This window comes from Myxocyprinus asiaticus, chromosome 50, assembly GCF_019703515.2.
Source record: "Myxocyprinus asiaticus isolate MX2 ecotype Aquarium Trade chromosome 50, UBuf_Myxa_2, whole genome shotgun sequence".
NCBI classification, from domain to species: domain Eukaryota; kingdom Metazoa; phylum Chordata; class Actinopteri; order Cypriniformes; family Catostomidae; genus Myxocyprinus; species Myxocyprinus asiaticus.
Window position 1 is genome coordinate 25,983,037 of NC_059393.1, and position 14,931 is coordinate 25,997,967.

Sequence of the window (14,931 nt, forward strand, 5' to 3'; positions counted from 1 at the left end):
GCATACACACACACACTCACTCACTAGCACATACACGCACACACTCACGCACACACACACTCACATACACACACACTCACATACACTCACATACACACACACTCACATACACTCACTCACTCACACGCACATGTACACACACTCACTCACACGCACACTCGCATACATGCACACACTCACTCACTCACATGCACATACACACACACTCGCATACACTCACTCACTCACACTCACTCACTCACTAGCACATACACACACACACTCACATACACTCACTCACATGCACATACACTCACTCACTCACATGCACATACACACACACACTCACACGCTCACATACACACACACACACTCACTCACTCACTAGCACATACACACACTCACATACACACACACTCACTCACTCACTAGCATATACACACACTCACATACACACACACACACTCACTCACTCACTAGCACATACAAACACACACACATACACACACTCACTCACTCACTCACTCACATGCACATACACACTCACTCACTCACTAGCACACACACACACTCACTCACTCACTCACTAGCACACACACACACTCACTCACTCACTCACATGCACATACACACTCACTCTCACTAGCACACACACACACACTCACTCACTCACTAGCACACACACACACACACTCACTCACTCACTCACTCACTAGCACACACACACACACTCACTCACTCACATGCACATACACACTCACTCTCACTAGCACACGCACATACACACTCACTCACTCACTCACTCACTCACTAGCACATACACACACACTCACTCACTCACTCACTCACATGCACATACACACACACACTCACTCACTCACTAGCACATACAAACACACACACTCACATACACACACTCACTCACTCACTCACATGCACACACACACTCACATGCACACACACACTCACTCACTCACTCACTAGCACATACACACACACACACTCACTCACTCACTAGCACATACAAACACACACACTCACATACACACACTCACTCACTCACTCACATGCACATACACACTCACTCACTCACATGCACATACACACTCACTCACTCACTCACTCACTCACATGCACATACACACTCACTCTCACTAGCACACTCACTCGCATACACACACACTCACTCACTCACTCACTAGCACACACACACACTCACTCACTCACTCACTCACTCACTCACTAGCACACACACACACTCACTCACTCACTCACTCACTCACTAGCACACACACACACTCACTCACTCACTCACTAGCACATACACCCACACACACACTCACTCACTCACTAGCACATACACCCACACACACACACACTCACTCACTAGCACATACACATACACTCACACACACACACTCACTCACTCACTAGCACTTACAAACTCACATGCACATACACACTCACTCACTCACTCACTAGCACATACACACACACACTCACTCACTCACTCACTAGCACACACACACACACACTCACTCACGCGCGCACACACACTCACTCACTCACTAGCACATACACACACACTCACTCACACGCACACACACACACTCACTCACGCGTGCACACACACTCACTCACTAGCACATACACACACACACACACTCACTCACGCGTGCACACACACACTCACTCACTCACTAGCACATACACACACACACACACACTCACTCACACACATACACTCGCACTCTTCGTGTACGCACACACTTTTCTCAGTCTCTGTACAGATGCATCTCAATAAATTAGAATGTCGTGCAAAAGTTCATTTATTTCAGTAATTCAACTCAAATTGTGAAACTCGTGTATTAAATAAATTCAATGCACACAGACTGACAGTAGCTTACAGTCTTTAGTTCTTTTACATTGTGATGATTTTGGCTCACATTTAACAAACACCCACCACATTCACTATCTCACAAAATTAGAATACATCATAAGACCAATAAAAAACATTTTTAGTGACATTGTTGGCCTTCTGGAAAGTATGTTCATTTACTGTATATGTACTCAATACTTGGTAGGGGCTCACTTTGCTTTAATTACTGCACTCAATTCGGTGTGGCATGGAGGTGATCAGTTTGTGGCACTGCTGAGGTGGTATGGACAGCCCAGGTTTCTTTGACAGTGGCACTTCAGCTCATCTGCATTTTTTGGTCTCTTGTTTCTCATTTTCACTCTTGACAATACCCCATAGATTCTCTATGGGGTTCAGGTCTGGTGAGTTTGCACCATGGTCATTTACACCAACTTTTGGTGCTTTTGGCAGTGTGGGCAGGCGCCAAATCCTGCTGGAAAATGAAATCAGCATCTTTAAAAAGCTGGTCAGCAGAAGGAAGCATGAAGTGCTCCAAAATTTCTTGGTAAACGGGTGCAGTGACTTTGGTTTTCAAAACACACAATGGACCAACACCAGCAGATGACATTGCACCCCAAATCATCACAGACTGTGGAAACTTACACACTGGACTTCAAGCAACTTGGGCTATGAGCTTCTCCACCCTTCCTCCAGACTCTAGGACCTTGGTTTCCAAATGAAATACAAAACTTGCTCTCATCTGAAAAGAGGACTTTGGACCACTGAGCAACAGTCCAGTTCTTCTTCTCCTTAGCCCAGGTAAGACGCCTCTGACGTTGTCTGTGGTTCAGGAGTGGCTTAACAAGAGGAATACGACAACTGTAGCCAAATTCCTTGACATGTCTGTGTGTGGTGGCTCTTGATGCCTTGACCCCAGCCTCAGTCCATTCCTTGTGAAGTTCACCCAAATTCTTGAATCGATTTTGCTTGACAATCCTCATAAGGCTGCGGTTCTCTCGGTTGGTTGTGCATCTTTTTCTTCCACACTTTTTCCTTCCACTCAACTTTCTGTTAACATGCTTGGATACAGCACTCTGTGAACAGCCAGCTTCTTTGGCAATGAATGTTTGTGGCTTACCCTCCTTGTGAAGGGTGTCAATGATTGTCTTCTGGACAACTGTCAGATCAGCAGTCTTCCCCATGATCGTGTAGCCTAGTGAACCAAACTGAGAGACCATTTTGAAGGCTCAGGAAACCTTTGCAGGTGTTTTGAGTTGATTAGCTGATTGGCATGTCACCATATTCTAATTTTTTGAGATAGTGAATTGGTGGGTTTTTGTTAAATGTGAGCCAAAATCATCACAATTAAAAGAACCAAAGACTTAAACTACTTCAGTCTGTGTACATTGAATTTATTTAATACACGAGTTTCACAATTTGAGTTGAATTACTGAAATAAATGAACTTTTCCATGACATTCTAATTTATTGAGATGCACCTGTATCTTCAGCTCTGCTTGTTTCTTTCAAATGTTTTTAACTTAAAAATGATTAATTCACTGGTTTATTTCATTATAGATTGGAGACGAGGAGTCTATACTGCCCAGCAAACTCAATAAGGAGCTGTTGCTCGCCCTGTCTGCTCGCAAACACAACACCTGTGAGATCACACACACACACACACACACACTTCCAGCAAAACTTGGTAATGTTTGACACCGAAGCTCCTAAGCTTGTGTACACATTTCTGGAGTTTGATTTGTTTTGCAAAAACCACTAAATCTGTGACATCCGAAGCGTTATTCTGCTGAAAATTATACCAGCACAGGTCTGAACCTGATACAGTCACATTAGCACCCTGTTACTGCCCACAAGCATATTTATTTCCCAATCAACACTTTAATAATCAGTTATTCATTTACTGTCATAATGTCTTTTTTTTTCCAAAACATTTTTTTTATTGATTCAAAAATACACAACACATACACATCGAATCAACATTTAACATTTAACCCCCTCTAATATCCCTCCCCAATCACCAACCCCACCCTGACCCCCAACAAACACCCCTGTGGTCACATATCATAACACACACACACACACACACACACACACACACACAAAAAGAAAACAAAAAAATAAAATATAACAAACATTCATAATTCAACTAAACTTCTCTCTCACCATCCCCTCCCCAAGGGTCACCCCAAAAACGCTAAATAATTGCCCCATTTCCTAACAACAAGTCCCTAAACCGCAGCCTTCTACATACCACCTCCTCGAAAGCTGCCCCCCTCCCCATCTCCACACACCACTCCGGAAATGAGGGAGCTCCATCCGACTTCCAACCCCTTAACATACTTTGTCTGCCAATCATGATACTGGTCAGAACCCAATTTTTTATGTGTTTATCCCCCAAATTAATGACCGCCCCATCACCCAAAATACAGAGTCTGGGGCAAAGTAAAATTTGAGTGCCCAAAACGTCACACATACAACCAAAAATCTTGGATCCAAAAAGCATGGGTGGTGTCTCCATCTTCTGATTGGCATCGCCAGCAGGTGGGTGTGTCTTTAAGACCAAGCCTATACAATCTAGAGGGGGTCCAATAGAATCGATGTAAAATTTTGAATTGCATAAGGTGCACCCTTACATCTCTAGATACAGACTTAATGTTTTTTATAATCCTAGTCCACACTCCCTCCTCCAATACCAAATTTAAATCTTTCTCCCATAATCTCTTAATAGAAGTTAAAGCTCCGTCCTTCAGACTCTGAATTAGCAGGGAGTAATACACTGATGCCTCATGACCTAATCACCTCTCCCAGAGTATCTGCCGCTTTAGGGGGGTGTATGCTACTCCCAAAAATAGTACAGAGCAGGTGGCACAGCTGTAAATACCTAAAGAACTGAGATCTGGGGATCCCAAAATGTTGAACCAAATTTTCAAAGGATCTCAATACTCCACTCTCATACAGGCCACCGAGTGTAGTAACTCCCCTCACAACCCACTCTGACCAGCAGAAAGGGGACTTGTTAATACATAATTTGGGGTTCAGCCATATGCTCGAGGCAACATTTAAATAAATGTCTGAATTAAACACTCTGGACACTTTTGTCCGTACCGAGTGTAAATGCGAGATATCGGGGTGTAACTTCTCCAGTTTGTTTGATAGAAAGGATTTGCAGTGGCGAAATAGGGGCAAGAACTTCCTGTTCAATAGAACACCAGGGAGGGGCTCTCTCAGGTGGAAGCGACCAATGAGCCAAATGTCTGAGACTGAATGCATAATAATAAAACTAAATCTTGGGTAGGTCTAGCCCTCCTTTGTCAATCGGCCTATGTAACTTATTGAAATGTAATCTGGGACGTTTACCATTCCAAATGAAGGACTTCACTATGCTATCAAATTGCTTGAAATAAGAGAGGGGGACATCTATAGGGAGAGATTGTAGCAGGTAGTTGAATTTTGGAATACAAATCATTTTAATAACATTAACCTTCCCAATCATAGATAAATTTAATGAAGCCCACCTGCCCACATCGCTCGAAAACCTTTTTATTAAAGGGTCAAAATTAACACTAACTAAATCAGACAAATTTGCTGGGAATAAAATGCCCAAATACTTAATGCCCTGTTTGGGCCACTGGAAGGCGCCCAGCTGGAAAGCCGTTACTGGACAGTACGCTCTCAGAGCCAAAGCTTCGGATTTAGACCAATTAACTCTGAATCCTGAGAACTTAGAAAAGGAATTCATAATTCTGTGGAGGCAAGGCATAGATCTATTAGGTTCAGAGACGAATAATAAAACATAATCTGTGTAAAGCAGAAGCTTATGCGCCACACCTCCCGCTATCACCCCTGGAAAATCATCCTCCTTTCTTATCGCGGCTGCTAATGGTTCCAGGGCAAGACAGAACAATAATGGGGAAAGAGGGCAACCCTGCCGAGTGCCCCTATCCAGAGTAAAATAATCTGAAATTAATCCATTTGTTTGTACCGCTGCTACCGGGTGTCTATAAAGTAACTTAATCCATCCAATAAATGTACTCCTGAACCCATACATTTCCAAAATCTTAAAAAGATAATCCCATTCTACCATATCAAACGAGTCTGATCATTCGCTACTGATCACATGATATTGATGAGACGCCATATTGATGAAAATATTATCAGAAGAGCTGCGGCCCCGAATAAACCCCACAAGATCTATATGTATAAGCGATGTCATAATCGATTAGCCAGAATTTTTTACAATATTTTATTGGAGTGGTGGTGGTGTAGTGGACTAAAGCACTGAACTGGTAATCAGAAGGTTGCTGGTTTAATCCCCACAGCCACCATCATCATGTCCTTGAGTAAGGCACTTAACTCCAGGTTGCTCCAGGGGGATTGTCCCTGTAATAAGTGCACTGTAAGTCACTTTGGATAAAAGCATCTGCCAAATGCATAAATGTAAATGTAAATATTTTAATATCTATCTGGATCAGAGAAATTGGACGGTAACTCTTACACTCGCTTGGATCTTTGTCCTTTTTAAGAATGAGACTGATCCAGGCTTGTGTCATGGTTGGAGGAAGCTTTCCATTCTTTAATGATTATTTTCCATATACTAAAGGCTAAGGGGATTTTTTTTTAAGGGGATTATCACAGTCTGGGATATGTCAATGATTAGCAACAACATTGATTTTGATGCATTATTATTTTTTTGTGCAGTGTCAGATTTAATAAACACACTCAGGACCTTAAAGGACAAAAATGTCTGCGTCAAACAACTGCCATAATAATATTATATATTAATATTATTTTCCATTTTCACTGACTGACTAACCCTTTAACTAATCATAACTACCAAATATTCATTCATTTTCAGGATTTTAACCCATTAAATGCCAGTTTGTTTACATAATGCCACTGTTGTTTTTTACACACACACACACATTTCTCAGTACACACTCTAACATCCATACCAACACACCCACACAATTTTATCTGCATCATTTATTCAGTTGTCCTGCAGTGCTCTATAATACAGCAAACAGAGAATAGGGGAAAAGCTTGTATTTGCTCCATAGGCTAAACATGAGAAAAATGGCGCCATCTGGTGGAAATCAGAAAATGTTAAAAATGTACATTTTGAAGCCAGGGCTCTGGAATGAAAGCATAATATCATATAATTCATGATTTTATGCTTTAATGGCACTGGGATCAAATATTGCAGTTTTAATGGGTTTCAATGGGGACATTTTTGTCCTGAAGGTCCTGAGTGTGACTATTTTGTGTAACAGTGTGTTATAGATGTATTATAGGAAATGAGGTTGAAATATCCACATTCCCCCCAAATATACACACCTTTGGCTAAATGTATGCCGTTGGCATTAACACAGCCAAAATGATCGAAAAAAACAAAAATGTCCCGAAGGTCGCACAAGGGTTAATTACACTACAATGTGGTACGTATGGTATTGAATCGTGAGCGTCGTATCGTACAATACAATATTTATTTTTTTTTACACCCCACTTTATACCGTTCATGCTATTGAAGAGACAGTAAGTGTATCCCTCATAGCCTCATTGTTATTCCCATTAAAAATCAAAGATGCTGCTAGCGTGAATAAGGTCTATTGAAAGCCTCATTAAGCTTCATTTTTCTATCACAAGAAGACTCGTGTTGAACTGTTGTGTGTGTGCTGTGCGGGCAGGTACAGACGATCTGAACCGGCTGGTGTCAGAAGAGTTCCTCTCGTTCTTCATCCAGACCGTCGGTCATTTCTCACAACACGTGAAGCGCTGCGGGAACACACGACAGTTCCAGAAGAAATCCTTCCTGAAGTCCGTCCAACACAAATCACATCTCGACTTCATCAAACTCTTCATCCGCACACAGATGTTTGATCTGTTTATACAGGAGGAGGAGACACAACCAAACCCAAACGGTACACACGCCTTTAAATATCATATATAACTGGCTGTACATCCTGTATGTTCTGAGTATGTACTGTTTGTTCTGCAGGGGTTTTTCATAAGAAAGTTTCAGAGTATCATGAGAGGAAGAAGAGAGAAAAGACTAAAACACAGTGGGTGCGAAGTTTCGTGGTGTGACTGACTGTGTTTACACTGAAATTTACCAGCATTTGATCAATTAGATCAAAACATTTCTCATGTAAAAGCATCAAACCTGTAATATCTGTCAGTGGTGAGTATTTAATGCTGTGTATTTGTATTGTCATGTTTTAATGTAATAAAATATCATCTGAATTCATTAAGATGCTGTCGGTTTATATCTCATAATTCCCGTTTGATTATTGTTTTATTAATCTTATGAAACCTGTCAAGAACAAATGTACGAGTTCTTCATATTTCACCCCAAAAATCTCAAGAAAATAGCACCTATTTAAGGACCGTTACGATTATTATTTTGGAGTGGAAAATTTGCTTTTAATTATCATGAAAACAATGTCCCAAAATCTTAATATTTAACAAAATCGACTTAATTTATTTTTCTACAGTAACATTTATTTTTTATGTTAATAAAAACATCTTTTTTTATAGATATGTTTTGTTTAAACTTATCCAGATAGAAACAAACTCCTGATATAATATTCATGCATTTTAAATTCAGACACATAAGCCAAATAAGCATTAACCAATGGTATATGAGAATGAATACAGTGATTTCTAGAACTGCATAAAAGCAGTGGAACAAATCAGTGAAACGTTTCTGTAGTACCAATCATCAGGAAGTGAAAGTTTAAAATCAGACTGTGCTACAGTACCGTGCGGCTGTATAAAACATTACTTACACTGATCAGTGCTGGTATTAAAAGTTTTATAATGCTGTGTATCGGTTAGTACAGTGTTTTCTCCTGAAATCCTGCGGGTTACTGGCCTGTGTTGTGTGTTCAGATGCTGCCGGCGAGCAGCGGTGACGTCTCTGCAGGTGTGCGTGCTGTAACGGGACGGTAATGAGGAGAATCATACAGGTGATTACAGTGAAGCAACACGTCCGCTCGCAGATTGATCTTCTACAGAGAAACAGAGACTCGTTTGACACATCGAACAGTGTTTATATGGGTTTCTATGAGCAGATGTGAGATGTTTTACCTTGAAGTCTCTGATGTAAGTGAAGAAGAAGCTGACGAAGGAAAGAGCCAAAGACCATTCTGATATCGTACTGATGATATGAGCCGTGAATCCCTGATAAACACACAATCACACAAATATACACACTTCATCAGAGCTTTCTTATAAATACACACAGTTAAAACACTCTCCCACAACTATTGACAGATTTATTTGCATGGCATGACTTGCATTTACTGGATTACTGGATAAAGATTTGTTCAGTCATATTATAGAGATTGCATACACACGAGCGATTTCAAGTAGAGCTGAGCACCATACCAATTATATTGAATTACTTTCTACGTTTTAAGATTTTATTAATTTCTACACACACACACTCACTCTCTCACACACACACACTCACTCTCTCACACACACACTCACAGAAACACACACTCATACACACACAAACACACACTCACACATACACACACTCATACACACACTCACACAAACACACTCGTACACAAACACTCACAGAATCACACACTCATACACTCTCACACACACACACTCGTACACACACACTCTCACTCACACACACACACACACACTCGTACACACACTCACTCTCTCACACACACACACGCACAAACACACACACACACACACATACACACTAACACACACAGAAACACACACTCACACATACACAAACACTCGTACACACACAATCACACACACACTTGTACACACTCACTCACACAAACACACACTCATACACTCACACATACACACACTCATACACACAAACACTCACAGAATCACACACTCGTACACTCTCTCTCACACACACACACACACTCGCACATACACACTAACACACAAAACACAATCACACACACTCGTACACACACTCACTCTAACACACACACACACTCGCACACAGAAACACACTCTCTCACACACACACACTCGTACACACACTCTCTCACACACACACTCGTACACACACACACACACTCACACACAGAAACACACTCTCACACACACACACTCGTACACACACTCTCTCACACACACACTCGTACACACACACAAACACACACTCGTACACACAAACTCACAGAATCACACATTCGTACACTCGTTCTCACACACACAGAAACACACACACACACACTCGCACAGAAACTCACACACACACTCACATACACACAAACACACACTCACTCACACAATCACACACACACTCCTACACACACAATCACACACACTCACTCTGACACATACACACACACAGAAACACACACTCGTACACACACTCTCTCACATACACACTCGTACACACAAACTCACAGAATCACACATTCGTACACTCTCTTTCTCACACACACTCGCACAGAAAACACACACTCACTCACACAATCACACACACACTCGTACACACACTCTCTCACACACACACACTCGTACACTCAAACTCACAGAATCACACATTCGTACACTCTTTCTCACACACACACAGAAACACACTAACACACACACTCGCACAGAAACACAGACTCACATACACACAAACACACACACACTTGCACACACACACAAAATCGTACACACACACAAACACACACTCGTACATACAAACTCGCAGAATCACACATTCGTACACTCACACACACACACACACTCACATACACACAAACGCACACTCACACAATCACACACACACTCGTACACACACTCACTCTAACACATACACACACTCACACACAGAAACACACAGTAACACAGAAACACAGAAACACACACTCACACACAGAAACACACACTCACACAGAAACACACACTCACACAGAAACACACAGTAACACACAGAAACACACACACACACACTCACACACAGAAACACACACTCACACAGAAACACACAGTAACACACAGAAACTCACACACAGAAACACACACGCACACAGAAACACACACTCACACAGAAACACACAGTAACACACAGAAACACACACACACACACACTCACACACAGAAACACACACGCACACAGAAACACACAGTAACACACAGAAACACACAGAAACACACACGCACACAGAAACACACTCTAACACACAGAAACACACATACACACGCTAACACACAGAAACACACACTAACACACAGAAACACACACACACACACTCACAGGTTCTCCAGGAGTCCAGTGTAGTTTCTTGTTGACTTCTACTCCAGGCAAACTGCTGTACATGATCACAGACGACACAAACACTCCCACAGTCAAGGAGCAAAACAAAACCACATGCTGTACAACACATATCTGACCACTAGAGTATGTAAGGAAGGATACTGCTGATAATACTGGCTGAAGTCCAGATCCCCACACTCAGTCGAGTCCAGAACATGGTTTTACTGTGGACGTGAGGCTGCATGAGGTACGACAGCAGCGTTTGCACGAAAATATACAGAGCGCCGACTCCAAACGTCAACACCGCACCGACCAGATGCATCGAGAACAGGGTGGTTTTCTGCCAAACACGTTATTAGCATTCTCATTAACTCAACACAACAACGTCCTGCAGTTATTTAAAGGGACAGTTCACTCAAAAATGGAAATATACTACATCACAGATGTACTACATCATCTGGACTGTTTTCATGATGCTTGTGGATGATGAATACGTGAAATGTGTGTACCTGAAAGTTTGCGACAACGCACATGCCGAGCGAACTCCCGCAACCCAGCACGAACCCCAACAGATTGAGCCGGTTCAGTCGAGTGTCATACTCGTCCATCAGCGCCTGCAGCTGCTTATAGCGCACGTACATCGTAGCGACACCTGCAGGACAACGTGTAGATCTATGTGTCAACTACACACTTCTAGCAGACATATGTGAACTGGGATCAGCTCTAGTTACAGGTCATAAGGTCAGGGTTTAGGGTGCTGGTTTGACTGACCTAAGAATGCCGACACGTTCAACATGATTCCAAACACACACCTCTCTGGAGCGACTGTCCCCGTGTCACTGGAAATACAACTCAAACTCATTAAAACGGTATGCTGAATTGACATTTTTTGGGATAATTATTCCTTTAAATGATACATGATAAAGTCCTCTCTTCTGATCACCTGATGTACGGTACCAGCGGGTCGACATGTCTCAATATCACAGCTGTGATGTAAGCAAAGATGAAGGTCGCTGCGGTCCATATGACCAGCGCTACAGGAAGAATACACAAGCCCTCCTGAAACCACCACATCTCTGATGATGCTTCACTCCTGAAACACAAGTGTTTATATTATTAGCATCAGCCGCGCTTCCTCTTTCTGCATAAAACATCATGGCTGTATTCTGAGAGAAGTTGTGTTTTCACTTCTGCTGTGTGTGTGTGACAGCACATGACAAACCACTGGTAATCATGCGCAAAACTTTTACAAATCAATCAGTAACGCTACACACGATATCTACTGGAAAACTCCAGAGTTAAGACCATGGTCAATGCTCCCACCCTGATGTTTCCAGGCCTGGAATTCACATGATCACAAGATTTCCCCATGTGTGTAATTACTCAGGACCACATTAGGGCTTGGAGATAGGACGTCAACGATGTCTTGCAAAGATCCTGATGCCGAGTGCGAACAGATGATGATCGACAATATCGGGAAATGGCAAAACCATGGATCTGGGATGTCACCAAATATATTAAACAGTGGCCAGGGTGTGAAACTAGCACCCGCTAAATGCGACGAGGCTGAATCCAGTTCGCGAGCGCCTCGTACAAATGTATTTCTTGCGTGGGTAATTTTGCTCGTTTACCCGCAACAGGCGGGCGATCTGTAAGACGTCTCGGAGTGACACGTGACAAGAAATGCTGTTAGTCACAAAGACTCGCGCTTGAAGAAACACACTTTATTATATGTTTAAGAACAGACTAAAGGGGGCCAGCGAGTATTGACCCTGACTACCACCCTGGAGTCGTGAGTTCCAATCCAGGGCGTGCTGAGTGACTCCAGCCAGGTCTCCTAAGCAACCAAATTGGCCCGGTTGCTAGGGAGGGTAGAGTCACATGGGGTAACCTCCTCGTGGTCGCTATAATGTGGTTCTCGCTCTCGGTGGGGCGTGTGGTGAGTTGTGCGTGGATGCCGTGGAGAATAGCGTGAAGCCTCCACACGCACTATGTCTCCACGGTAACGCACTCAACAAGTCACGTGATAAGATGCGCGGATTGACGGTCTCAAACGCGGAGGCAACTGAGATACGTCCTCCACCACCCGGATTGAGGTGAGTAACCGCGCCACCATGAGGACTTGGAGCGCATTGGGAATTGGGCGTTCCAAAAACAAAAACAAAAGAAAAGCCGTCAACACTCGTGTCTGATTCGCTGTTTGTTCAAAGGCGTGCAGCGGGACCCTGTCACAAGCGCATGTAAAGAGTTTTCACTCATTTTTCTCTGTTTCATTCGTCTGAAAACTATTTGCAAGAATAATGCCGTCTACGAGAATGCTGAAAATGATCTTAGATCATCTCGGGAGGTGCTGTGAGTTAAATTCGCTTTATTTCCTCACGGTTGAGGTGCATTGCAGATCCTGTGATGCAAATGGAGCCGCTTGGAGACTGTAAATGTTTGGATTTGGAGGAGGTGTTTAAATACGATTTTTTGATCACTTCATTGTTTTATTGCTTTTTTCATTGTTTAAAGTGCAATCCATAAAGCAAAAAATAAATAAATAATAATCACCGACCCTCGGCAGGGGGGTTGACGATGTAATCGGATATCGCGATAATTTAAGGCAATTATCGCAAAAATGTTTTTTACATATCACCACAATATTACCATTTAATACCATTTAGTACAATAGTACCGCCAGAGTATTTTTGAGGCAAAGATAGTTACTAAACCCGTTCGTCTACACAGTCGCCTTCAGCTTGCTCACTGGGGTTCTAAATACAATTATTATTATTTATTTTATACACAATTCACAATTACACAATGATCACTTTAAGACTTTATAGATATTACAATTTCATTGTCTGTTAATGCGTGATTTTCTGTAAATCTGCTTTGAAACGATGTGTGTTGTGAAAAGTGCTATACAAATAAAAATGACTTTTAAAAATCAGCATAAAAATATGAATTAAAGGATCCTTCTCTGAAGCATTTCGGAACAAAGTTCTACTTAGCATTTTTTTTAAAGTTTCACTTTCTATTTAGGATTGCACGTTATAGTACAGCAGCTCCTGATTACTGTATTACAAATAAAGTCAAAGTATTACTTATACATTTATATTTAAAAGCTTTAATTAATTAATGATATGCGTTATAAATATGTAATTATCAGCTATGAAGAGCGTTACCTGTCAATCAAACAGCCGATCGCTCATCCCGACCTGTACACAGAAACATTGATATGACTTATTTTAATGGTTATATCTCGTCTTTTAATGCTTTTGTGTTCTTATCCGTTTACTACTTATTTCCCGTAGTTCAGATCATGTTATTGCTGTTTTCCTTCCGTTAGTCGCGCTCGCGCATGTCTCGTGAACACGCTTGATCCTTCACGAGTCCCGGATGTTGAGCTGTTCGGTGGGTTGCCAAAGCGCGGGAAATCCCTCTCAGGTAATATATGCTCATTTTCTCTCATAAAGCAAATATAAAGAAATAACACCAGCAAAATAAAAGCTTTATATTTAACAATGCAAATACTAGAGCATTTTAAGTTGAAAATAGCTCTTGTGATTTTTGTAGGAATGACCATCAAGGAAATACAGAAAAGAACATGTAGCTGAACATCTTTTTACTTCTATAAGTGAAGCTTTGGCCACGTGAACTTAACAACAAAAACAGCAGTTATCATAAATATACAATCTTTATTTTACAAGTGCTTTTATTCATATATCAGAGCAATGTTACAATCAAACCACTATAAGTCATAAAGAGGCAGTTTACATCACTGAAAACATGAGAAAAATAACTATGACCAACCTGATCAATGATAAAAATACAAATAAACA

General features: G+C 41.7%; 3 protein-coding genes across 5 annotated transcripts in view; 1 reads left to right on the forward strand and 2 right to left on the reverse strand.

Annotated features, from left to right (window-relative positions):
- dennd2db (DENN/MADD domain containing 2Db) overlaps nt 1-8,168 on the forward strand; it is a 22,802-nt gene extending 14,634 nt beyond the window's left edge. For both annotated transcript variants that reach the window (XM_051695228.1, XM_051695227.1), the window contains exons 12-14: nt 3,415-3,496; nt 7,542-7,775; nt 7,853-8,168. In XM_051695228.1, coding sequence (XP_051551188.1) covers nt 3,415-3,496; nt 7,542-7,775; nt 7,853-7,941 — 405 coding nt within the window. In that variant the 3' untranslated portion in view covers nt 7,942-8,168. The remainder of the gene's footprint in view (nt 1-3,414; nt 3,497-7,541; nt 7,776-7,852) is intronic.
- Nucleotides 1-14,931, reverse strand: part of LOC127439143 (choline/ethanolaminephosphotransferase 1-like) — a 154,923-nt gene that overhangs the window by 129,647 nt on the left and 10,345 nt on the right. The window lies entirely within an intron of this gene.
- Nucleotides 8,309-14,474, reverse strand: dram2b (DNA-damage regulated autophagy modulator 2b). The gene is made up of 8 exons (XM_051695288.1): nt 14,275-14,474; nt 12,048-12,197; nt 11,876-11,943; nt 11,614-11,756; nt 11,267-11,444; nt 11,105-11,187; nt 8,944-9,036; nt 8,309-8,864 (listed from the first exon to the last, which is right to left on the reverse strand). The coding sequence occupies exons 2-8, from the start codon at nt 12,176-12,178 to the stop codon at nt 8,742-8,744; spliced, it is 819 nt and encodes a 272-aa protein (XP_051551248.1). The 5' UTR covers nt 12,179-12,197; nt 14,275-14,474; the 3' UTR covers nt 8,309-8,741.